This window comes from Lolium perenne, chromosome 5 (genome assembly GCF_019359855.2).
Source record: "Lolium perenne isolate Kyuss_39 chromosome 5, Kyuss_2.0, whole genome shotgun sequence".
Classification (NCBI taxonomy): domain Eukaryota; kingdom Viridiplantae; phylum Streptophyta; class Magnoliopsida; order Poales; family Poaceae; genus Lolium; species Lolium perenne.
In genome coordinates, this window is record NC_067248.2 from 201,128,456 (window position 1) to 201,154,088 (window position 25,633).

General features: G+C 43.4%; 4 protein-coding genes across 6 annotated transcripts in view; 3 read left to right on the top strand and 1 right to left on the bottom strand.

Moving 5' to 3' along the window:
• LOC127298147 (uncharacterized) overlaps positions 1-22,223 on the top strand; it is a 155,499-nt gene extending 133,276 nt beyond the window's left edge. Inside the window, exons 1-3 of one of the 2 annotated variants that reach the window (XM_071820632.1) lie at positions 19,203-19,509; positions 21,079-21,915; positions 22,023-22,223. In XM_071820632.1, coding sequence (XP_071676733.1) covers positions 19,491-19,509; positions 21,079-21,915; positions 22,023-22,069 — 903 coding nt within the window. In that variant the 5' untranslated portion in view covers positions 19,203-19,490 and the 3' untranslated portion in view covers positions 22,070-22,223. Of the gene's footprint in view, positions 1-19,202; positions 19,510-21,078; positions 21,916-22,022 lie in introns of those variants that run through there. The other variant, XM_051328090.2, reaches the window with a different exon arrangement.
• On the top strand, positions 2,330-6,841 carry LOC127301501 (eukaryotic translation initiation factor 3 subunit C). The gene is made up of 4 exons (XM_051331758.2): positions 2,330-2,507; positions 2,980-3,041; positions 3,165-4,991; positions 5,644-6,841. The coding sequence occupies exons 2-4, from the start codon at positions 3,018-3,020 to the stop codon at positions 6,592-6,594; spliced, it is 2,802 nt and encodes a 933-aa protein (XP_051187718.1). The 5' UTR covers positions 2,330-2,507; positions 2,980-3,017; the 3' UTR covers positions 6,595-6,841.
• On the top strand, positions 7,736-10,894 carry LOC127301500 (uncharacterized). Of its 2 annotated transcripts, XM_051331756.2 has the most exons (9): positions 7,736-7,894; positions 7,966-8,087; positions 8,169-8,287; positions 8,392-8,587; positions 8,694-8,786; positions 9,282-9,341; positions 9,456-9,530; positions 10,106-10,186; positions 10,308-10,894. In XM_051331756.2, the coding sequence occupies exons 1-9, from the start codon at positions 7,831-7,833 to the stop codon at positions 10,662-10,664; spliced, it is 1,167 nt and encodes a 388-aa protein (XP_051187716.1). In that variant the 5' UTR covers positions 7,736-7,830; the 3' UTR covers positions 10,665-10,894. The 2 variants fall into 2 exon arrangements, with proteins under 2 accessions (XP_051187716.1, XP_051187717.1); XM_051331757.2 differs by lacking the exon at positions 9,456-9,530.
• LOC127301499 (glutamate receptor 2.8) lies at positions 11,846-16,828 on the bottom strand. Its single transcript, XM_051331755.1, has 5 exons — positions 16,570-16,828; positions 14,574-15,913; positions 13,786-14,089; positions 12,855-13,261; positions 11,846-12,280 (listed from the first exon to the last, which is right to left on the bottom strand). Exons 1-5 carry the CDS (start codon positions 16,826-16,828, stop codon positions 11,846-11,848), a joined length of 2,745 nt encoding a protein of 914 aa, XP_051187715.1.
• Positions 22,224-25,633: the final 3,410 nt, after the last annotated feature.

Below are 25,633 nucleotides of genomic sequence, written 5' to 3' on the forward strand. Positions count from 1 at the left end.
GTGGGCCGCGGGGCGGTGACGGCCCGGCCGGTCAAGGACGACGGCCGTAGCGCGTGGGCGGCGCGGAGAAGCAGGCCGGCGAGCCCCGGTCGGGCCGGGGCTGTGCGATCAAGGACCGGGCCGATTGCCGGACTTGGGCCAAAAGGCCACTGGAGGCCGGTCCGGTTGGCGACCGGTTGCGGACCGGGCGGGCCGGTGTCTGGGCCGGCAGGCCGGGCGCCCAACCGGCAGCCTCCCCCCTTTTTCCTTTTTCTTTTCTTTTTCTTCTTTTACCTTTTCTTTAATAACAAATGCACCCGGACTCCGATTCGAATGAAACCAATTTTGTTTGAGAGATAAGAACAAATGCTATCCTATGAAAAGTGAAAACACAAGAATCTGTAGGAGGGGATTTTATCATGAATATAAAAGGTAGAACCTTATATCATGAATAACCGATAAAATCACCCAACCTCGAAAACGCAATAGAAGATGCATGCGAACTCCGTTTTCGATGAACTTGGGCTTGTTGTAAAGCTAGCAACAAGCTTAAGAACCTTACACATAGAAACACCAAGAAGCAATAAGGATATGCAAAGTATGCAAAGGATTGAGCTCCCTACGACGATGTGATCAAGTTACTCAACCGAAAGCCCCTCTTGATAGTGCGACTATCTATCCTATAATCCGGTCTCCCAACAACCACCTTGAGACCGGTAAAAGGAAAACCTATCAAGGTCATACCTTTGCCTTGCGCATCCCGCTTGATCTTGATGATAACTCTTCAAGCTCTACACTAGCCGGAATGCCTTACTTGATCATTGTTGCTTCGTGAAGACTCGCAAATGCTCCCCCATACACCATGATGGGAAAGCTCCATTGATGCACATCTTCACATGTCCAATGTCACCAAATGGACGGCAAGCTTCAAGCATGTGATCCACTTGAGATGCTCATCTTGAACTTGCACGACTCAACCTTGTATCTTCTCATACTCACTTAAGATAGAGCATGGCTAATATTGAGTTCCACATAAGAACTCCATCTTCATTTCTTCTTGTTGATCATATCACATATTTATCTTCAAACCGATGATCTTGATGCCAATACACAAGGTATATCTTTATCTTCATGGCATCCATACTTGAATCCAACACATGGAGTACAAGTAGTACCTATGGAATATTCCTTCATATAAACTCAATGAAAACATTAGTCCATAGGGGTTGTCATTAATTACCAAAACCACACATAGGGGCAATATACCCTTACAGATACCAACATGAGAAGTTACACCGAAATACAGATTTGAGTGTGACAAGTACAACTTAGTGAACGATCGAGTACAGTTGCATACAAGTATGAGTACCATTATATACCCAACACGAGTACAACGAAAGACGAGTACAACATAGTGAACATGCGAGCACAGTTCAGTACAGTTACGTGTACCACACGAGTACAGTCACGCACACGAACGAGTGCAGGTACAGTCGCGCACACGAGACAGGTACAGTCGTCCACATAAGACAGGTACAGTCGCGCACACAAACGAATACAGGTATAGTCGCTCACACGAGACAGGTACAGTCGCGCACCCGAGTAAGTACAGTAGCCTACACGAGCGAGTACAGGTACAGTTGTTCACATAAGACAGGTACAGTTGCGCACAAGAACGAGTACAAGTACATTTGCGCACAAGAACGAGTACAGGTACAGTTGCTCACAGGAGTAAAGGAAAAAATGCACCAAATACATTCAAAACAGAAGTACTTATCAGTTCATGCACGAGTACAGTTAGATACACAACACGATTACAATCATAGTAGTATAGGAAGTATGACAAAAAGTATCTCGAAACCTATCAACATGGGATCTAGTTTTGAAGATCTCGACGAGAGGATGTCGAAAGTGGAAACGGTTCGTCATTTGGACTTACGGTTCTCAAGATATTTCATTTTGAAAAAATGAATCTATGAAAAAAAGGGAAAAACTGACACAGCCCAGCTCTTCTCTCTCCTCCCTTATCCCCACCTTGTTTCCCCTTGCGACACGTGGCGAGCACGGAGAATACTTCCCAGGAATTTTCTGGCACCACAACGCGCCACTTTTCACATGCGGGGCGAGTTCTATTCCCTTCGCGAAGGTCGAACAAGACCGAATAGGCTGCCGTCGTGATGGGCCCTTGTCGACCGAACACCTGGTCCATGACTTAGTCCCTGAGGCAAACTCATGATTTTTGTAGAAGCACAAATGAAGGGCTTATAGTTTGAGCCCATTCTGAAAGGGCCCAGCTCTGAAGCCCAACCCTAGCCTGCCAAAAGTGGAGCGTGCCATCAACGCACAAATCCCAGCAAACCCTAGCCTGCCTGCCTCTCCACCCCCAGCCTCCCCTCCGCGCATCACCTCTGCACGCCGCCGGCCTCTCAGCGCCTCCCTTCCCGGCAGCGCTCGGCTCGGCAACCCCACCGCCCGACGCCCCCCGCTCCCCGCTGGATCCGAACCTCCTCCGCCGCGACCGACGCAAGGTAACCAGCCTTTGGTCGATTTCCTCCCAGAGTTAGGGTTGCATGCCGCCGCGCTCGACGTAGCGGCCATTTCGCTGCGGTCTCAGGTGTAGTCGTCGACGAGCTGGCGAGCGGCAGGCCGCGAGTCCTTGGGATCTCACGGGCAAGTCGACGTGTCTTCGTTAGTTCCGTCTCGCGAATTGTCGAGACAGTTTAGCTGTTCAGTTAATAGGTCTAGCTCTCTGCCCGTACACGGGAACTCGCACCTTTCGTGAAGCTGCGCCATATTGGGTGGCCAGTGAATCAGCAGCAACATGTATGCTGCCTTGAGGCGTTGCTGTCGCTTAACTTATTTTCTTAATAGTGCCATTCTGTGTTCAGAGGAAAGTTCTTCTCTTGCCTTTGGTCAATTCTGTGCGATACAAATATACTTGGTGCGCTTCCTTCTGCAGTTTCTATTGATGATAATTATCTCAGCTGGTATACTTTGCAGAGCTTGAATCCAGTTGAAGGAAAAGGTCAGGCAACACCATGGCATCTCGATTTTGGGGACAGGTACTGTTTTTTTTCACTCGCGCCGAGCTCCAAATTCTATCTTGCATACGTGCAGCAATATGTACATGATGTGCTCGTCAAATGCATTACCTAATACCCATAGCCGTTTCTACCTAACATCAGGGAGACAGTGACTCCGAGGAGGAGGTTGACGACATCGAGTCGGAGCAAGGGAGCGATGACGAGAAGTCGGAAACCGGTGACGGGGCGCGCGATGGGAACAAGAACCGTTACTTGAGCAAGTATACGCAAGACAGTGACGAGTCTGATACCGAGAGCCATCGCGTGATTCGCTCCCTGAAGGACAAGCGCAATGATGAGATGAAAGCTACTGCTGACCAGATGCGCAATGCGATGAAGATTAATGACTGGCTTAGCTTGCAAGAGAGTTTTGACAAGCTCAACAAGCAGCTCGAGAAGGTGGTTCGTGTCAATGAATCTGCGAAGATTCCAAATGGGTATATCACGACTCTTGTATTGCTGGAGGACTTCCTGGCAGAGGCTCTTGCAAACAAGGAAGCCAAGAAGAAGATGAGCAGCAGCAATGCCAGGGCGTTAAATGCCATGAAACAAAAGCTTAAGAAGAACAACAAGCAGTATGAAGACCTGATCCTCAAGTGCAGGGAGAATCCAGCCAGTTTTGAAGATGTTGTAGATGAGAAGAACGTGGATGATTCTGATGATGATGATGATGATGGCAGTGGTGAAGATCTTGTGGATCCTGATAAAATGGATGGGTCCGAATCAGATGAATCTGGAAAGGAAAACGATGAAGGTGAAGAAGGGGGTGGCTGGGAAAAGAAGTTGAGCAAGAAAGATAAGGTTATGGACAAGCAGTTCTTGAAAGACCCTAGTGAAATAACATGGGAGATAGTTGATAATAAGCTCAAGGAGATTGTGGCGTCGAGGGGTAAAAAAGGCACTGGGAGAGTTGAGCGTGTGGAGCAGCTAACCTTTTTGACCAAGGTGGCAAAAACGCCTGCTCAGAAGCTTGAAATTCTTTTTCATGTGATCTCTGCCCAGTTTGATGTCAACCCAAGCTTGCTTGGTCATATGCCAGTCCATGTGTGGAAGAAGTGTGTTAATAATTTGCTTCTTGTGCTTGATATACTGCAACGATATCCTAATATTGTAGTGAACACCTCAGTAGAGCCTGATGAGAAAGAAACTCAGAAAGGTGCCGACTACGATGGAACAATCCATGTTACAGGTGACCTGGTTGCATTCCTGGAGAGAATCGATTCCGATTTTTTCAAGAGTTTACAGGGCAGTGATCCATATACCAAGGATTATGTTCAGAGGCTTAGAGATGAACCCTTGTTTCTGGTGCTTGCACAGAATGTGCAAGATTACCAGGAGAGGGTTGGGAATCTTAAAGCCGCTGCGAAGGTTGCACTGCGTCGTGTTGAGCTAGTCTACTACAAACCTCAAGAGGTATATGATGCAATGAGAAAACTGGCTGAGCAAACTGAGGTTAGCGTGGAGGATGGGGATTCTGAGGCTGGTGAGGAGCATGAAGCATCTGATGACAGGGGACCAGCACCGTTTGTTGTAATTCCAGAGGTTGTGCCTAGGAAACCTACTTTCCCAGAGAGTGGCAGAGCCTTGATGGATGGGTTGATGTCTCTAATTTACAAGTATGGAGATGAAAGGACGAAAGCCCGGGCAATGCTGTGTCACATATATCACTATGCAATCTCGGACGAATTTTCAGTTGCTCGTGACTTGCTCTTAATGAGTCGTTTACAAGATGGGGTTCAACTTATGGACATCTTGTCACAGATTTTATTCAATAGGGTCATGGCCCAGCTCGGGTTATGTGCTTTCAGGTCTGGTTTGATAGCTGAAGCTCATAGTTGCTTGTCTGAGTTATATTCTACTGGAAGGGTGAAAGAGTTACTTGCGCAAGGTGTCCAGTATAGTCGATACCACGAAAGAACTCCTGAACAGGTGAGCATACCTCTTGTTTCTCATGTGAATATCTGCACACATTCTTATGTGAATACCTGCACATATGTCAGCTAGTCTCCTGCGCAGCACTGCAAGGCACATCTATACAATGGTGAAATAGGGAACCACTATTTTTCAAGCAGACAGATATTAATTTAACTTTATGTTTTAAGTTTTAACACAAAGTGCTCAGGTGTCGGTGTTGCACCGGGATAGGGGAGGATAAGTTCTGTATGGTGTGCTACTGGGTGGTTGGGGTCAGGGGTATAGTTGGACAAAAAATAATCCGTAGTTACATGGCTAATAGAAGAAACCGTCCTTTTGGCCATATTTAGTCATTTACTTTCTTGTAGTTGCTGTGTACCTGTTTCATGCGTTCCTTCTTTTCAGAAGTTTGAATGCTTAGGACTTAAGCACAAAATACCTATGATACTGCATATACAATGCCATGCCATTTTTATTATTCCATGAGCACTTTTGTCTTTTGTTTATCTGGGAGCATCTGCTTGTGGTTTTCCTAGAGCTGATAGACGTGCTTCAACTCTTCATTTTAGCTATACGATTTGATTGCCATAGATTCGCGCAATACAAATACTAAGTACATATTTTGTGTTAGTCATCATCAATGCTCACATCATTGTTACTCCTGCAGGAAAGACTTGAGAGGAGAAGGATGATGCCTTACCATATGCATATAAACCTTGAACTTTTGGAAGCCACACACTTGATTTGTGCAATGCTAATTGAGGTGCCCTATATGGCTTCCACAACTTATGACAAGCGGAGGCCTATGAGCAAAACATTCAGGAGGCTTCTTGAAATGAGTGAGAGGCAGACTTTTGTTGGACCTCCAGAAACTGTGAGGGATCATGTAATGGCTGCCACAAGGGCTCTCAACAAGGGTGACCATGAAAAAGCATTCAGTGTCATTAGTTCTCTGGATACCTGGAAACTTTTGAGGAACAAGGAGCACATTCTTGAGATGCTGGAGCTTAAAATCAAGGAAGAAGCTCTTAGAACCTATCTCTTTTCTTACCCGTCTTGTTACGAGTCCCTTGGCCTTGACCAGCTCACTACTATGTTTGACCTTAGCGAGGCTCAAGCTCACAGCATTGTTAGCAAGATGATGATGCATGATGAGCTTCATGCAAGCTGGGACCAGCCAACAAAGTGCATAATTTTCCAGAACGTGGATCAAACTAGGCTGCAGGGACTAATCTTCCAGATGACAGATAGGCTCTCTGTCCTTGTGGAAAGCAATGAGAGGGCATATGAGGCTAGGACTGGCGGTGCCCTTGAGGGTGCACCACCGAGGCGCAGGGGTGGTGATGGTCAAGACTCATCCAATTTGGGCAAGTGGCAGGAGAACTTTGTATCCTCACAAGGGAGGCGTGGTGGTGGAAGGTTTGGTTACGCTGGCAGAACCGGAGGCTCTGGACAGGGTGGTGGGTACCAAAACGACAGGGGTGGCCAGGGTTCCCGTGGGGGCTATGGTGGTGGTTCACGGTTCCAGGATGGAAGGTCTCGCACACAGACTGGTTCCTCATCTAGAGGGGATGGCAATGCACGCATGGTGAACCTGAACAGGCCCGGCAGAGTTTAGAAGTCTGATAGATTTGAGATAAATTTTGAGCAAGGTTGCTTCAAATCACTCGTTCCTCAGCGTTCTAAACTCAGTCCATTGTTTGCTCCATTTCTTTGTAGCTTTTATCATAAACCTATCAAGAAACTCGGACTAGTAGCTATCTGGTTTGTATCATGGGAGTGAGGACTAAATATTCACTCCTATATTTGATATCAAGTTGTGACAATTTTGAACCGTTACCTCCTTTTACAAGCTATGTTGCTCATTTGAGTTGTGTCATGAAAGAATTTGTTGAGTGTGTATGTTAATCTTGTATTTCTGCAACTTGCCTATGAGTGAAGACCACAAAAAACAGCCCATGTAGGTCATGCTTGTTTTTAGTCATGAAAGAATTTGATGAGACTGTAAGTTAATCTTGTATTTCTGCAACCTGCCTATGAGTGAAGACTACAAAAACAGCTCCTGTAGGTCTTGTTTTTAGTCATGAAAGAATTTGATGAGACTGTAAGTTAATCTTGTATTTCTGCAACCTGCCTATGAGTGAAGACCACAAAAACAGCTCCTGTAGGTCTTGTTTTTAGTCATGAAAGAATTTGATGAGACTGTAAGTTAATCTTGTATTTCTGCAACCTGCCTATGAGTGAAGACCACAAAAACAGCCCCGGCTTGTTTTTAGTCCTTGATTTTCGAAACTGCTGAATCGGTTTTCTTAGCCCAAGTTTCCAGTAGTGCTGTATTTTTGTTGGCTTGTGAATTCAATTGCGGAGGTGCTTTAACCTTTTTTTTTGTAACTTGTCTTAATACTTATGCAATATTGGCGCCCGCGGCTTTCCCACATCACATGCTGGTTTGCACAGCGAGGCCTGCTCTGTATCTGTTGGTTCAAATGCTCGTGAAAGCTTTAACAGCGCATTCGTTCCATCATTTTTCTTTGCTAACCTCAGATTAATGTATTCCTTCTGCCGTTCTGGTTGTGAATAATGCACACAGTCTACCTAGACTTTGGTTAGGGAAAGTTGTTCCTCCGGACTTTTTTAATTAACTTAAATTTAATATAAAATTATACTAAATCCTAGTCAGTTAAAAGAGACCGGTGGAAGTATTTTTTTAGACAACCATTCAAGTTCAAATAACAACACTGCTACGGTGAGCTCCAAATTTGGCCCGCTTCATCCATCCTCGGGCCTGGGCCGGTACGACCGTCCACCATGTCTTGAGTCTTGACCGGCCTTGACGTCCTCGGCAGCTTCCGGCATGGCGCGGTGGCAAAGCATCGCCGCCCTCGCCGCCGCCGCCACAGCCACCGCCGTTCTCTCAGGTACTCACGCCCTCTACTGGCCTCACGGATCCAAGTTTCAAACTTCCTCACCGATGCACCTATCCCCGCAGGCCTTCTCTACAGACGCAAATGTGCTCGCCTGACCGCGCGGGTCCGGCAGCTAGAGGACTCCCTGGCCGACGCCGCGGAGAAGGCCGCCGCAGAGCGCCGCGGCAGGGTTCGAGCCCAGCAGGTCGGACCTCCACTCCACGAAGCTCTGCATGAATAAGCTCGCGCATTCCATCTCATATTGCCTAGCTTCCTTTTCTGGCAGTCATTACGGAAGGCTCTGAGCGAGCAGGGGGAGACACAGGAGAAGGAGAAGCCGTCCAAGGCCGCGGCGTCGTACCCGATGGTGCCAATCGGCACCGTGCAGTCCTGCTTCTCCACCAGGTGATGTTCTGTCACCCAGCGAACTTGTTTAGTCTTGAAAGTAGCGATGTACTTATATGTGTGAAGGCGTGTGGTGTTCATGTGTATGTGTGTTGATTCTGCAGGAACGGTACACCGAGGCAGCCTTTGGTGGTGCCGCTGGCCAGAGCGACTGTGGTGCTCGATCCGGCCCGTGTCCCAGCTGCCGCGATAGAGGGACTCGCTAGTTACTCGCACTGTTGGATCCTCTATGTATTCCATCTGAACACTGATCTTGATAAGATGTGGAAAGACCCTGCTAGATCCAAGCTGAAAGCAAAGGTGTGGTCTGCTCTTGTCCCGTTGTAGGTTCTACTAGTTCTTAATGAAACAGAATGTTATTGTGGATGTGGGGCTGAACTAGTGAATTCTTCTGTTTCCATGGAAGGTGAGAGTACCTAGATTGAAAGGGGTTAAGATGGGCGTTTTGGCAACTAGGTCTCCACATAGGCCTAATCCAATTGGACTAAGTGTTGCAAAGGTAAGTAATGAGCATCTTTCTGTGATTCAGTCCTGTCTTCTTCTTAGCATACTAGTGTCCTCTATAGCCTATGCCGCCTAAGGATGGATTGGAAGTGTCACTTGAAAAAGTTTAGTGTATATATCCAAATCCTGTTGCTATTTTGGGACACAGTTGATGTGCCATGCCATATACGCATACTTAGTTTTGAGATTTGTGAACTTCTAGAGAGTAATCCGAATTATCATTGCTATATGTTGCTTTTCTATGCATTGTGTGGAAGGACATATTTTGTACCGAAGATGTCCACAAAGGGATGCTATTTCAGGAGGTTTCTTTTTCACCAATGCTGCACTGCCACTTCTATAAGAGAAGTAACTTAGAGCTAACTAGATTTTGATGAGAATTGAAAATCATGCCTCTGTATCACCACAAACGATAAACCATAGGGTGTTTAGCATTCCGTTATGCCTTGAGATCTTTTATCTCTTAATTTTTAATTGAGTTTTTTTATAGGTGGATGCAGTGGATGGACATGCAGTTTTACTTTCTGGAGTAGACTTGGTTGATGGCACGGTATCATATTGAATGCTTTTATTCTTCAGCATTGTACAATTACTTGTCAGTATTTGTCATTGTCAGCCGCGAACTCGTCTTGAACTCTTAATACATTGTTTCCTCCATCTACAGCCAGTGCTTGATATTAAACCATATCTGCCATATTCTGATAGTGTTAAAGGTGCGGCTATCCCGAATTGGTTAGAGGTACAAACTATGTGGCATGCTATTCTGTGCATTACTTTATCTTTATAAATTAGTTATTTTTTTTGTTTGTTCATAACATGCTTATTCTGCATAATAGTGGAAGTACATCATGATCCATCTTTGTAGATTGATAGATGTTTAGCTACTCTTCTGTATTCAGACAATGATTTCTCCTAGTCTTATCTAAACACCCTTACATGACCAAAGATATATATTCTTTAACTTTTAGTAAGCTTACACATTTTTCTTGTCTGTAAACTTCCCTGCTTCGAGACTGGAGTTGATACTAGAGGAACGTCCGAATTTTAAAAATCCGATAAACCTATCTCATTTTTGCAATTAGGATGAAAATTCACTTATTTAGTTGTGTCGACTGAGGACTGCTGACCATATGGCAGGCAGAATCTTGTAGCAACGTCTAAATTTTTGTGCTCTTGTGAAAGTATCACATATATTTGGTTAGCTACATTGAACCTTGACGCCTCATATTCTGTTCACCTTTTATGGAGATGTTCCAACCTTGTGTTGCCTGAATTGTTTGGCACCTACTAATGCTGTATATTCTGTTCAAGTAGGTTGATGGTGCACTAGCTGTGGAGTCCATCCACTTCTCTGAGCGATTCATTTCTTCACTTGCCAACTGCTGGGTGCATGTAGTAAGTGTTATGTTTTGCTTCTTTATGCACACCTTACCAACATGTCGTTCTTTTTGGTAAATAATTATACACTGCTATGTTCGTTTCCAATTTACAGTTCATCAAATTTAATCTGTTTCAGCAAAAGCAAACGCTCTATGCCTCAGCAGATGAGTTTCAGGATCTGATCAAGGAGGTCCTCTCCTGGGACATTAGATCATTGTCTCAGCGAATCCGACCTCACCAGGTGACCATGGAACGCAAGACTGATAATTATGCTAGCAATTCCGGAAAGGATCACAAAAGGAAAGAAGATTGTGAAGCCACTGCCTCATGCTCCGTTGTTGCCTACCACCTCCATCTGGAAGGAATTGATGTGTCATACAAAATTGATGAAAACTCCAACATTGTTGTTGACAATGCGGCCCTTCTTTCCAGTGGTGCAAACCAAAATAGGTGTAGCTACATGACATGGAGGGATAAACTTAGCACTCTGTAGTAGACTTCTTTTCTCGAACAAGCACCCATGCGGGTGTCATTTTTGATTAGCCGATGCCAAGATGGCGTAGGTCATACAGCTAAACAAACAAACACAAAAAACGAAAGGCACAAATTTTGGTAAATTCGTAGGAGCACAATGTTGTACACTTCATGGCTGATGATATTGCGTGCTCACCTGAATTTGTAGGAATGTACTGGAATTGGCAATATAATCTTTTCATTTTTTCATTTTTTAAAATTATATTTATTGTACATTTTCTCTGTCCCATAATGTATATTGATTGTAATAACATTGTATATTGATTGTAATAACATCTTGTATCATGGGGCTGAGGGAGTAGCATTAAAATACATCTCTTTTGATGTATATTAGCTTGACCACTAATCAGTTGTGACATAGAAAGTTTAAAAGAGGTGCTGCAACATGAAGAATCCGAGAGTCATTGTGGAAGTGTAAGTCGGCAAGAACCAAAGATAAAAACTTCAGCAGAACTGTCAAGGTAAAGTTTCTGTAAGAATGTATGCATCCACGGGTTCTTTATTTTTGTGTGCACTTGGTTTATTGCCTCAGCTAGGATGCATACTATCTTTCACCATATCACTGGAGTGGTTGTTCTGTCTGGACGAGTTTTTGACTTATTGATCTTATAGAGGCTGAATGGCATTAAATGGATATATCATGGAACCATATCACTTGGGTACTAGCTTAACAGACTGTAGCAGACTTTGGCTTGAACCTGTGAAGTAGATAAAATTTTAAAAATGTCCGCCAGTTACATACATAATTTGTTGAAATTGGAGAGATCATTGGGAAACTATGGTACAGTTGAGCGTGCTAGCAAAATTTAACTGATCAGTTTGGAAATGCTCAGTAGATCCAGTTAGGTGAGATTCATCTGGGGGTTTAATCAAGTTGTCCTTGAGCAAAACATCAGATTGGAAGCCAAATAAAATAAAATTAAAATTTGCAGTTCTATTTGGTTTCAAGTTTTAACCCTGGTGCAAATGCCTCTTCTATGTTATGCATTTAGCTCAAGGCTGCTAATTTTCAGGATTGAAAAGCATTAGCTTTAGTGAGCTCACAGAGAGAATGGCTGATGAAAAAAATAAACCGAACTTTAGGTAAGTTCTACTTATAGAATATAGACCACTGTTCTTTCACCCATTGTTGGACATCAGTTACTCTGTATCAGATACCAGTTCTAAACTGGTTTGTTCTTCTAGCCCATTTTCCACTCTGCCCGGTAACTGTGCATTTTCTTCAGTTCTTCCTCCTTGATTTCCTTCTTGATACTCACTGCTTTCGTCACCTGTTCCACTGTCTTCTGGTCGATTCAAATGGTCTAATGTGTTCTCTGTTGACTTCTTCTTTTTGTAGAAAAAAATTACTAGTGCTATCAAAAGGGAAGAAGTTGAAGCAACTCCAGTCAGGATGAATAGTCCTCTGAAGTTGGCAAAGGTGAGTCTACCTGAACCAGTGACAGGGCCCACATTCTGGCAGTTGTTTTGATCTCCAATCCATGTTTTCTGAATTTGAATCATAGTATCTCCCCCTGTTACATTGAGTATTGCCTTTGAAATGTCACCAAGTAAGGGACTTCCCTTTGATAATGCCTGAGCAAGAAATGTGGCCATTTATAGACTCAATTACACCAATAGACGGCACTTTATTATGTCTTATAATACAAGCAAATGCATAACTGTACAAACATAATTGACCTTGGTAAAAATGTTAGTAAAACTGCATTTATTAATCTGACTGTCCTTAGTCTCTACCTAATATGTTATTAGACGGTTGGCACAATAGTTTAGCAGGTTATATTATACCGCGATAAGAAAATACAATAATACAATGTTTTTTTAGCTGAAAACTGTACGGGAGGCCTGGATTTACGAAATGTCTAGCTAGCTAATGAGAAGGGACCAAAGCTGGTCCTTCATTCTCTAAGAAAGAAGGGAACTGTTTCTTTTTTTTTGAAAGAAAAAGGTCAAGAACTTAAACTAGGACAACATTTTCAAAGATTCTAGCATTTCTAGTCTTCCAGATAATATGAGGCTGTTCAAATGTATTTCACGTGATTACTAGCTGGCATTCATACCTTTATGAGAATCCAGTTGATTAGCTCATATTTAGTTGCTCTGTAGGTATATAGTTTGATTGAAGCATATCTAATGCAGTTGAACTTACATATCCAAAACCGGCAGCCTTGTAAATTGGCCCCACCATGGTGTACCCTTTGCAGTGGTTCGCCAGAAATAGTTTAATGTATGGAACCTCATGCACAAGGGCAGCAATACCGCCGTTGTTGCTTCCTCTGGAAAGTGCATTGTGAAAATCATCAGGGGAATCATAGGGCTTGATCTTCGACCTGTCAAAACCGAGTTCTTCTAAAAGTCCCTTGACGTACGAACCACGATGATATCCTACATTTTCTCCACCTTTTAGGAGTTCTTGCACATCTGTCACAGTTGGCTGAAGCTGTTGTACGGTTAGCATTGATGTCAAGTTCGCAGTGTAACTTGATGTAAGTACCATCAGGAAAACCAGCCAAATGATCAAAACTATCCGGGACAGAAAGCGTTGCACAAGCTCTTCTGCAAAAGTTGCGGAAAATGAATTTAGCTTTTTGTGCGCTTCCAAAGTTAAAAACCACAACATCCATATCATAGTAATTGTCAGCGGTGGAAAATGGTTCTGTTTCATGGTTTAGTATATGATGCTTACTTTGTTTTCTTTTAGTGCATATAAAATATCTAGCTAGTGTCATATTCACCACAGTGTACAGTGTAGTAAAGAAACTACCAGATTTTTGGAAATGCAAAGTTACCCAAATGTGTTTTTGAGAAATTTCATATGTACTGTTTGTTTGTTAATAGTTGTGCTGTGTGAGTTGCATCAGGATTTATAATGATCTTCCCATTCAGACTTCAGCTTGATACTAAATGATACACTCCCTCCGTCCCAAAATAACTTGCTCAACTTTTTCTAGATATGTTGTCTAGATAGGGAAGTATATAGACGCATCATCTAGAAAAAGTTGAGCAAGTTTTTCTGGGACGGAATGAGTATTTTATGCACCACCATGGAAAATGGATATACTGTAGCAAATGTACTCAACTCTCTTCAAATATGGAGAAAAAGATCATAATCCCCAACTGTCTGGGAATTGGCCCACGGACATTCTCGTTATTGCCTAGAAATTCCAAAAGTAATACAACCACACCGGTGTAGATAAAGAATACAATGCTTCCAAACCACATGCCAGGTGCTAGTGGCTTCAAAAAAATCCATGTATTCTTGTTTCTGCTATCCCTGACTGGAACAACCATTGCTATTCCCGATTCTGTGTATGGCAGGGTGAAGTCAGCGTACAATGTTCGGTTATACCGTATTGTTATATCTCCAATTACTATATCGTATATCTATAAAGAGAAAAAATTGAACCGTTAGCTGAGCAGACAGTACTAAAAATGCTTGAATAGTAGTAGTGGAACATTGAGAACTAATTGAGGGTAGCACTCAATCTGTAGTCGCACACTCTCCCATCAAATAGTGGTTTCCATTGTTATCTAAAGTTTGCTACCATATAACTGGCTGTGCACACCAAAAAATCATGTGGCATGCTTAGGTTGTTTGTTATGAGAACCAACTACTGAAAGTAGATGACGAGACTAGCATAATGAACAGTCCTCTCAAAAGTAGTAAAGAACGATGACAGATAATGGCTGTACCTACATGGAATAAATTTAGAATTATCTACATTCTGTAAAATCCATCATCATCCTATAGAAACACTCAACATCATGCTTCTAATCTTAATGTTTGCTTTGATGCTTCAAGGCCTCAACTTTATACTAACTAAAGAAAATCAAGTAGGGAATGCACAGGGCTTGAAATCTTTCACACCTTAAGATAAACTTGGTAGACAAAATCATTGTAATCTTCGGTACTTCCGTCATTCTTGGTATTGAATTGTACATATTCATAAGGGAGTGCATAAGGAAGTCTCTTAACTGCCTCTTCAAATACATCGACTGAAAGACCGATTGCTTTAGTTTCACCTGTGAAATGATCCTTTTCAACCTTTACAAATTCTGGATATCCACTTGTGCACACACCAACTTGAAGTTTCTTCCCACTTACAGGAATCTGATAACCCCGGGGTACTTCTATGGACTCTCCTGGCCATATCACAGGGTTTAGATCATGTACTGAACCCAAATGTGTCGTTGTCGGTCTGGTGCTTTTATTTAATTGCCGCGAGATTCCATTTTCTGCAGTCCAGAATCCAATTTCTCTCCATCCGTTCCCTACTACATTTATTATTCGGAATCTCAAAATTTGCAGTTGCCTATTTGAAAGGTTAAAATTGCCACTGAGACCTCTAAATTTATTCTTCAGGATTGCTTGCAACAGTTTTGGACCATCACTAGATGTTTCCAAGGTTTCCAAGCTTGTTGAATTTCTTTCAACACCTGGTTTTTGAAACGTGTTGTTTGCATGTCCAACTTCTGCTGCAGCTTGGGCTACTGCCCAGATTGTATCATAGCCCCACAGTCCGAAGATGCTCAATCTCAATGGTGGATCGGTTGGGTTCTCAATTTGAAACCTCCTATTCCATCTCATGGTGAAGTCATCAAGTTCCCTTGATTTGGGAACATAAAACTCAACACCTAAGGCACCACTCAACGATTCTAGGACAGAAGGATCAAGTGAATCTATTAGATTGGTTACTCCATCTGTCATGATCCATGCATGTCCTTTGTTCATCATCCCTACTTCTTTTGCCTTTATGAAGAAGATGGAGGCCAAGGTAACTGACATATGTACAACAAATACTTTTGTTTCCATTGTCATCAACTTATATAGTTCTAGAGTAATTTCTTCACTAGTTGCTGACAGAGGGATCACACTTCGGTAGGGAATTCGGGCATCGACTTCATGTAGGGCATCAACAAGATATGGTATGATACCTCTACCATAGTCCGTGTCTTCGTAAATAGGCACCACCTCTCTCCATCCATAGGTTTTAACTATGGAGGCAATGCAATTCACCTGTGCCGAGTCATTTGTTGTTGCACGCACAAAATATGGAAGAATTCTAGATGATAGAGATGGGTTTGTTGCCGTGAAGGATATGACTGGGACATGAGTTATATTTCCAAGTTTTGAGATAAATATAGCTTGTGAAGATTTCTGAGGACCGATTATGGCGTCTACATTGTAATTTTCCAGCAGGTTAATAGCTGCATAATTGTATATGGAGACAAGATTTAGATGAAGATCTTACATGGAATAGAATTCAAAAGATGCATAAATCCCAAATAATGATATCCTACCTGATAACCTAATGTGTAAGACAATGCAAGAACAGAAGATGATGAAGTCAACCTGTGTGTTTTCAGAAATTGGGCCAACTTACCGATATGAACAATGTGTAGAAGAGCGAAATAGGTGATTAACTACATAAATAGTTGACTGATTCCATATTTGGGTAATTTATCGCATATTGTATTTTGTATTGCTCTCTTGATGGTTCCAAATATCACTTCTTTGATGCACATAATGAATTGCTTGTCACTCTTTCTGCGATCTCATGAATGGATAGCAATTCCAGTATTATCTTGCTCTTACTAGTGTCAGCTTTACTACTAAAGTTTTTCTAGTCATATCAGAATCTCATCTAACACTATGCTATAAGTCTTATTTTCTCAGAGCCAGTCAGAGGCTTCCACTGCTTGTCCCGAATTTATGTCATATATCCACTGCCCCAGTCCCTACTGAGGTGGGCTCAGTTCCTAAGATGCACAGTTTAGGAATGGAGTGTTCAACTAGTGCATTTTCAGCAGACTAGCAGAATAAGCCGATGCAGTGAACTGTGACAAGAGTTCAGAACATGTACCTTCAGACGCAGCTTGGACGTCATCGCTCATGGAATCCCTGATATGGAGGACTATCTTGGTGCTATAGTTCTGATGAACATCATAGAAGTCCTCCATAGCCAATGAAATGCTGGTCCGTGCTATTTTACCAACCATGGATCCCAAGTCAAGGATAACCCCAACATGGAATTCTTGTACTCCTTCTGTAGAAGCATTTTGGGCAATAGCGAAGCTAATTGGCAGCAAGAGGAGCAGGATGACTCTATGTAGGATGTCCATATTCCTAGCCATTAGGTTTGCAGACCCTTCCTGCACCCATTGTGTTCAGCTATATAGACTTTTTTGAGGAAGTGATCAAGACTATTTCCCAGTAATGAGCTATGCTAAGTAATGTTAGTTGATCCCATAAAAAATGCAACTTCAGTTGACATTCACTCCGTGTTGGATTCTTGAATGATCTCATTGCTACTTGTTTTTCTCAGAGAAAGAGGCTTCCAACACGCGTATTTTTGATGGTTGACATGATTGTACTAGTGAGATGGTCTGTGTGATGTTTGACTTGAAAGTATCAGTGAAATGGTCTATGTGGTTACAATTGGCTCAGTGTGATATTTATATCTCAACATCCAGTATAACTTGTGCACATGTTCAACTTGGGAGAACTCCTAATCCTATGGCCTGATGCCACCATTATGACTTTTTTTGATGCAAGAGGCATGGAACACATGAGGTCAGATGGTTTCCCCCTTATTATGAAGTAATTTTGTCTTTCTGCATATAGATAACTGGATCCTTGTCTAGAAAAGTGAAGTATAATTAGTAATGCCCATTTTTTTCTAAGAACTCATGCGTCACCTTTTTCGAGAAAACGCAAAGCTTTGTGGCACGATGCATTGACAAGAAGGTCTACGTAAAAAGCCTGAAGACCGTCCAACACCCCATGATTACGACGCAACACCTAAGAGTTAGGAACACGAGGCAACAGCACGCTCAGCGCCTAACAACTCTTGGGTCTTGACTGAACCCTCCTCTCAGTGGAGGTTTTGTTTTCTGTAATTGGCATCAAGAGGAGCAAGATGACTACGTGTGATCTCCATAGTCATGAGGTTTGCAGACCTTTTTCTCACCCATTGTGTTCATATAGACCTTTTTAGTAGCCTCTTGCTGAGATATGGTCAACATCTACTCTCAGTAATTTAATTAACTATGTTACCTAATGCAGTTTGATCCCTTTAAAAAAAGGTAACGTTAGGTGAAATTCATTTGCATTCAACTGGATGATGGAGAGATTGCACTACAAGATATTTTCTGAGAGGCAGTCAAAGACTTTGATTGCACGTATTTTCTGCTGGGACATGTGATGGTTGACTTGGCTGCATTAGTAAATTGGCCAACCTAGTTACGGTTGGCTCAATGTCATATTCTTTATCTCAATTGGCATTTGATACAGTTGTTCTCACTTCTCAGCGCAATGTACATACACAACTTTGGAGAAAAAGTCCTACGGCCCGACCTCGATCACCACTATGACTTGTTTCCCTTTTGTTGATGGAAGAAGCAAGGAGTGCTGAGGTCAGATGGTTTGCCCCCTTTTATGAAGTACTTTTGTCCATCTCCTTATCTAAAACAAGAAAGCGTAAATATTTCTCCCTTTTTTCTTAAAGAAGAACTCTTGCATCTTGACTGAACCCTTCTCTCAGTGGCAGGTTTGGTTGTTGATTTATGAATTGGGTCTCCTTTCCCCACTCTACTTTCTAAATAAACTTGGATAGCCGGCTTGTGTACATCACAGGCGAGTCGAAGGTCAGGAAGTTATTGATAATTTGATCGAATGGGAGTGATCAGTCGAACCAGTTAACTTGAGAAGTAGTTGGCGTAGGTGGATTTTGGAACTACAGGTGGAAGACACAGTAGCTTGGCATCTGGAATTTAGGGATTTTCACGGTGGAGCAAGTTGGTGTTGCAAAGGAAGATGGCAGAGGAGAACAGGGTTTGAGTTCTTTGCCTGACAGACTAGCACGCAATGGGTCGCGTTGCTGCTGTTGGCATGCTGCAAACCTGGATGGCCGGCTTGTGTACATCACAAGCGAGTCGAAGGTCAGGAAGTTTGCTGGTAAAAATGCGAGGATGGTGTAGTGCTGCGTGCCTGACTTTATGTTCCTATTTGTATGGTCCCAAGAGAGAAATGAGATGATGGAATGTGAACCCTTCTAGTAGTATTTAAGACTCATTGGTGTGCTGAACTGTGTAATTCAATTGTCTAAGACAGTTTTTACTAGTTCTAGTAATCGGCTCAGAACTTCTCGGACGAAACAACAGAGCACGGCTTTAGCCTCTCCCATTTTGTTCTTTTCTCATTCCACATTGTTAAAACAAGCATAATGCACTCCTTTTGTACTGCGGATAGGCTTGCACGGCGGGGGCTGCAGCAATAAGCATATTGCGTCCTATGGGATCAAGACATGGATACGATGGAGCACATCTTTGTAGGCTGTTCCTGTTGGTTGATCTGTCAGGTTCGACAGTCATTTTCAGTTAACAGAGAAAAGTCAAAACTTAACGTTAAAGGGATGGGCCCACTGGACCAACGTCCAGGGCTTAATCTGTACGTGACTTGTTCTCGTATGTAACAAACGCACCCTGATCGGGGGTGCCAAAACCAACTCGATGGTTTTGGTCCCCTGTTGCGCTGTGCCATATAAAGGGGGGGAGTCTGGCAGAGATCGATACCGAGTTAACGATCTAAACATCTGCTTCCCCCACATCCCAAAACTCTACCGATCTAGAGTGGCCAGAAGCAACGGGAAGACTGGAACCTCGCCGTGCTGTGCCAGGGCAGTGCAGGTGGCGCCCGGAGGGGATCAGGAGGATCTCCAGATCGTCATCGACCACAAGTTCGTCATCAACACCGCCACACCAAGCCTGCCTCACGCAGGCGTCGATGGGATCGTCAGTGCCCAGTAATGCAACACATCTACTCTCTCTGTTTATGATCATTAGGTGTTCTAGTGGCTATTGTTCACGATCTGGTGTTACTCTTGAAGTATTAGGCCTAACAATGGTATCAGATGCCTAGTACTGCTAGCACTAGAACCCTAGTAGTGATCTGAGATCACGTTTTTGTATAAAGATCATGTTTTTTTAGGCTGATTATGTTGATGTTTAGCCCCTGTTATGCATGCTAGGCTCTCAGATTTGTTATGCAAGCAATCTGATGATCCTATTTTAGTTTCGAAATCATGCTTAAGCCTCAGATTAGCCCGAATTATTGTTGTATGTTGCATGATTAGATGATGTATACACCCTAACCCTGATTCCCCAATTACGGATGAACCCTAATTATGCAATTTGGCACGAGTCTGAGGATGAGAACCTCACCTGATGCCGCCGGGTGTCTGCCTCTCCCCTCTGGGGCCCGTCGGAGCAGCCGCTGCTCCGGCGAGGGCAGAGATCCCGCGCCGCCACTCTCTCCCGACGGAGGAGTGCGCGGATTGACGCGCGGTAATGCGCGGAATGGACGGACCGCCGGTGGCCGTCGCGCCGCCGGCCTTTGTCGTCGCCTAACGGCTGCCGGCCTCGCCGGTGAGCACCACCCCCTCACAGACGCAAGGAAACGGCGCCAGTAGCCACGCTCGACGGAGGAGCGCGCCGGACATGGTCCGTCGCACGCTGCTCCGGCGAGCGCAGCCACCGCGCCGGGATGATGAAGGCGAGGCTCGCGTGCCTCGCGCAGCCAGGCAGGGCCGCCTCGCGCGCATCGGGCCGCCGGGCGTGGCCACCTCGCGCGTCGCGCGCCGTTGCGGCCGAGGCGCCTCGCGCGCTCAGGCCACCGGGCCGTGGGCGCCTCGCGCGCTCCCGCCCGCCGGGCCGTGACGCGAAAAATTCGGGGGAGAGAAAAAATCGGGGACTGTTTTTAGGGTTAGGGTTTTCCGTCGCCCCAGGGCGTTTTTTTTGTTCTGGCCGCGGAGCATCTCTGCCGTCCGATCGATCGGACGGTCCAGCTCGCTGCGGGGAGGGTGCTCGGGCCGGCGGGATTACTGGGCCATATCTAAGGATGGGCTTCGGCCCAGGGTGTCGGTAGTCCGATAAGTTTTACGGGCTGCCGATTTTCCTTTCTGTTTTCTGTATTTTTGTGCATTCCAAATGTTTTTCCTTATGTTTATTGCACTATTATACAGAAAAATCATTGCCTATAAAATATGATCAGAAACATGTTATTGTTTTGGAAAGAAATGAACCAACGAGATTTTCTTGTCTAGAATATTTAATATGGTTTAATGTTGAATTATCAAATTAAGCATCACATATGTTGTTCCTTAAATGATTTAAAGTTGATGTTTATTTTGGGAATGTTATGGCTGCAAAATAATTCTGACCAATGTTGTATTATTTTCTGCATGTCAACCCCTAATGTTGTTCTAATTCATGTCATTTCTGCCCAACGGTGTTTGACATAGAATAAGAAAATTATGGCATGTTTATTTTATATGCATGCAATTTTACTAATGAATGTCCATGTCAAATTTCAGCTTCCGCTGCGATGCGTTATGATGCTGTCGAGCAGTTGACCGGCAGCAACTTTCCTCGTTGGAAGAACTCCATTGAGCTATGTTTGGCTTTCAACGAGTTTGATTATGCCTTAAGGGAGGATAAGCCCGTGGCGCCAGTTGCTGGTGCTACGGGGTATGATGAACTAAAGAAAACTTATGACTCCAAGATGGAGAAGTGGGACAAATCCAATCACGTTGCAATGCTCGTGATGAATTCTTCCATTTCACCTGAGATTATTGGGGCTCTCCCCAAGAAAGATACTGCTAAGGAATTCATGGAAGCCTTGGAGGAGCAATTCAAAGGCTCTGAAAAGGTTTATGCTCATGAACTTTTTCACAAGCTACTTGGCAAGTATAAAAATGATGGTGATGTTAGGGGACACATACTGAGAATGATAAATGCTTCAAATAAACTGAAGCACCTAAAGTGTGAGCTCAGTGACAACCTCCTTATCATCATGATCTTGGAGTCCCTCCCTGAAGAGTTCGATCAGTTCAAGATCAACTACAATTCCATGAAGGAGAAGTGGACACTTGCTGAGATATCCCCTCGAATTGTCCAGGAAGAAGAAAGAATGATGAGACAAAACAAGGATCATGCTTTTCATGTTGGCTCCTTAAAGAGAAAGCATGACGGGTCAGGCCCTTCAAAGTCGCCAAAGAAAACCTTCAAGAAGGAAATGCCAAAGTTTAAAGGAAAGGAAAAGGAAAATGGACAGTCTTCAGCGCCTACTGATAATGTGTGTTTCTTTTGTAAGAAGGAAGGCCATTACAGGAAGGACTGTCATGAATACCTCAAGTGGATGATGAAGAAAGGTACAGATGAAATCACTTTTGTTGATGAAATATTAAATACTGATTTCTCTTGTACATCATGGTGGATTGATTCAGGTGCAACTGCTCACGTTGCTAATTCTATGCAGGGATTAAATTTGATCCAAACCATAACAAGCGGGGCAAGACGACTTAGAGTTGCAAATGGAGTTGAAGTTGATGTTGAAGCTATTGGGTCACTCACCTTGGAGCTCCACACCGGCTTTCACCTTCATTTAAATAATGTTCTTTATGTACCTACTTTAAGTAGGAATTTGATTTCAGTTTCTTGTCTCGATGATAACATGTTTGAGTGCAAGTTTGGTAACAAACAATTTGTTTTAAATTATTATAATAATGATGTTGGCCTCGGTGTCAGACGAGGCAAACTATATATGTTATCTATGAATGATTATGTTTTGCATGTGAGTAATGTTTCGAATGTTGAGAAGAAATGGAAGGGTACTAGTACTTCTTCGAAATTGTGGCACTGTTGTTTGGGCCACATTTCGAGGGGGAGAATGGAAAGACTTATTAAAAATGATGTACTCCTCCCATTAGACTTCTCCGATGCGGACAAATGTGTTGATTGCATCAAAGGTAAATATGCAAAAACAATTAAGAAAGGAGCGGTAAGAGCCACGAGTGTCCTCGAACTCATACATACTGACATATGCGGACCTCTTAATGTTAAGTCTATAGATGGTTTTGATTCGTTCATCACCTTCACAGACGACTTTTCCCGTTATGGGTACATTTACCCTATACGTGATCGATCGGAAGCTTTGGACAAATTTAAAGTGTTCAAAGCCGAAGTTGAGAACCAACTGAATGCAAAAATTAAAGTTGTACGATCTGATCGCGGGGGAGAGTATTACGGTAGGCACGCTCCTTATGGGCAAATTCCAGGGCCTTTTGCTAAGTTCCTAGCTGAGAATGGAATTGTTGCCCATTATTCAATGCCTGGTGAACCTCAACAAAATGGTGTGGCTGAGCGCCGCGATCGCACACTTTTGGATATGGTGCGTAGCATGCTCAGTCATGCAAGTTTGCCGGTAAGCCTATGGATGGAGGCATTGAAGACGGCTGCACATATTTTAAATCTTGCTCCCACTAAGTCAGCACCGAACACACCTCACGAGATGTGGACGGGAAAGAAACCGAGCTTGAACTATTTACGTGTGTGGGGCTGTCCTGCTGAAGCTAGAATTTTCAATCCACAACTTAAGAAGTTAGACCCAAAAACGGTTAGTTGTTTCTTCGTCGGATACCCGCATAGGGGAAAGGGATATCGTTTCTATTGCCCAGGTCATACCACTAAGTACGTGGAGACCCGGCAAGCGGTATTTTTTGAGGATAATGAAGTTAATGAAATAAGGAAGATCGATCTTGAGGAAAAGCGGGTGTGTGCTCCATCCCCGATTATCCAAAAGGTCGTTCTACCAATGCAGAGGAGAATCACTTCTAATGTTGAGACTGAACCTCACAGTTCTGGTCCTCAACCTGATGGTGATCCTGAAACTAATGATAACGCAAATCCAGAAGGTGAAGAAAATCACCAGTCGGATAATGAAGAAGATCCTCATAATAATAATGCCCCTCCACCACCATCGCCTGTGAGAAGATCACATCGAGAAAGAAGAAAAGCCATCTCAGATGATTATATCACCTACATGAGTGAGGATGTAGACGATATAGGAAAGGTGGAGGATCCAACCTCATACAAGGAGGCCATTAAGAGTTTGAATTCGTCTAAGTGGCAAATCGCCATGGAAGACGAGTTGAAATCTATGAGCTCAAATAATGTTTGGGACCTAGTAGAAGTTCCTAATGACGCCAAAAGAGTAGGCTCCAAATGGATCTACAAAACTAAGTACGACCCCAAAGGGAACATCGAAAGGTTCAAAGCTAGACTTGTGGCAAAAGGTTTCACACAGAGAGAAGGAATCGATTATAATGAGACTTTCTCTCCTGTGTCATCTAAAGATTCTTTTAGGATCGTCATGGCTCTGGTAGCTCATTTCGACCTAGAATTGCATCAAATGGACGTTAAGACGGCATTTCTAAATGGTGACCTTGATGAAGACGTATACATGACTCAGCCGGAAGGTTTTGTTGTGGAAGGAAAGGAACATTTAGCATGTCGTCTGAAGAAATCCATCTATGGCTTGAAGCAAGCTTCAAGACAGTGGTACCTCAAGTTCGATAAGATTATTAGAACTTTTGGTTTTACTGAAAATGTTAAGGACAACTGCATTTATGTTAAGTTTAAGGGCAGTAGGTTCACAATATTAGTCCTGTATGTGGATGACATATTATTGGCCTGCAGTGATAAGGATATGCTGCACGAGACCAAGAATTTTCTGTCTTCCAATTTTGATATGAAAGATCTCGGTGAAGCTTCATATGTCCTCGGCATTGAGATTCATCGAGATAGGTCTAAAGGTGTGTTGGGACTATCACAAAAGGCATACTTTGAGCGAGTACTAAAGAAATTCAATATGCATAAGTGCTCTGGCTCACCTGCCCCAGTAGTCAAGGGCGATAAGTTTGGGACATTTCAATGTCCGAGGAACCAAATTGAAACTGATCAGATGAAGTCGGTTCCTTATGCTTCAGTTGTCGGAAGCATCATGTATGCACAAGTTTGTACACGCCCTGACTTGGCTTTTATAACCGGGATGCTTGCGATTCCAATCAAATCCAGGACTAGACCACCTGGAAGGCCGCAAAGAAAGTCTTGCGTTATATGCAAGAGACAAAAGGGTACATGCTTACGTACAGAAGGTCTGATAACCTACAAGTTGTTGGTTATTCAGATTCTGATCATGCCGGTTGTGTGGATAGTAAGAAATCCACGTCAGGTTATGTATTCACACTTGCCGGAGGAGCTATATCATGGAAAAGCTCCAAACAAACTATAGTTGCTTCATCTACGATGCAAGCAGAGTTTATAGCATGTTATGAGGCCACTGGGCAGGCTGTATGGCTAAAGAATTTCATTCCCGGACTTAAAGTGGTCGACAACATTTCAAAACCACTTCTATTGTACTGCGATAATGAACCCGCAGTTTTCTATGCGAATAACAACAAGTCAAGTGATGCTGCCAAACACATTGACATTAAGTATCATGTTGTGATGCATAGGATCCAGGATCAAACAACTAATGTTAAGCATATAAGTACGACTCGTATGCTTGCGGATCCGCTAACGAAAGGCTTACCACCCAGAATCTTTCGTGAGCATGTTGCCGGCATGGGATTGCTGGAAGCCTTATGATTCTGGAATAAAGGGACCATAATAAGAACCACTCCCAATAAGTATTATGTTATCCATTTCAAGATAGGCTGGTATGCCATAAGTGTTGAGGTTCAATAGCATTTCATTGGTTGTTGTAACACCTCACTTTGGTTTATTATTCCTATGGAGAATGGGCAAATGATGTTAAACCTAACGATCAAGGGGGAGAATGTTGGTTGATCTGTCAGGTTCGACAGTCATTTTCAGTTAACAGAGAAAAGTCAAAACTTAACGTTAAAGGGATGGGCCCACTGGACCAACGTCCAGGGCTTAATGCAGACGTGACTTGTTCTCGTATGTAACAAACGCACCCTGATCGGGGGTGCCAAAACCAACTCGATGGTTTTGGTCCCCTGTTGCGCTGTGCCATATAAAGGGGGGGAGTCTGGCAGAGATCGATACCGAGTTAACGATCTAAAC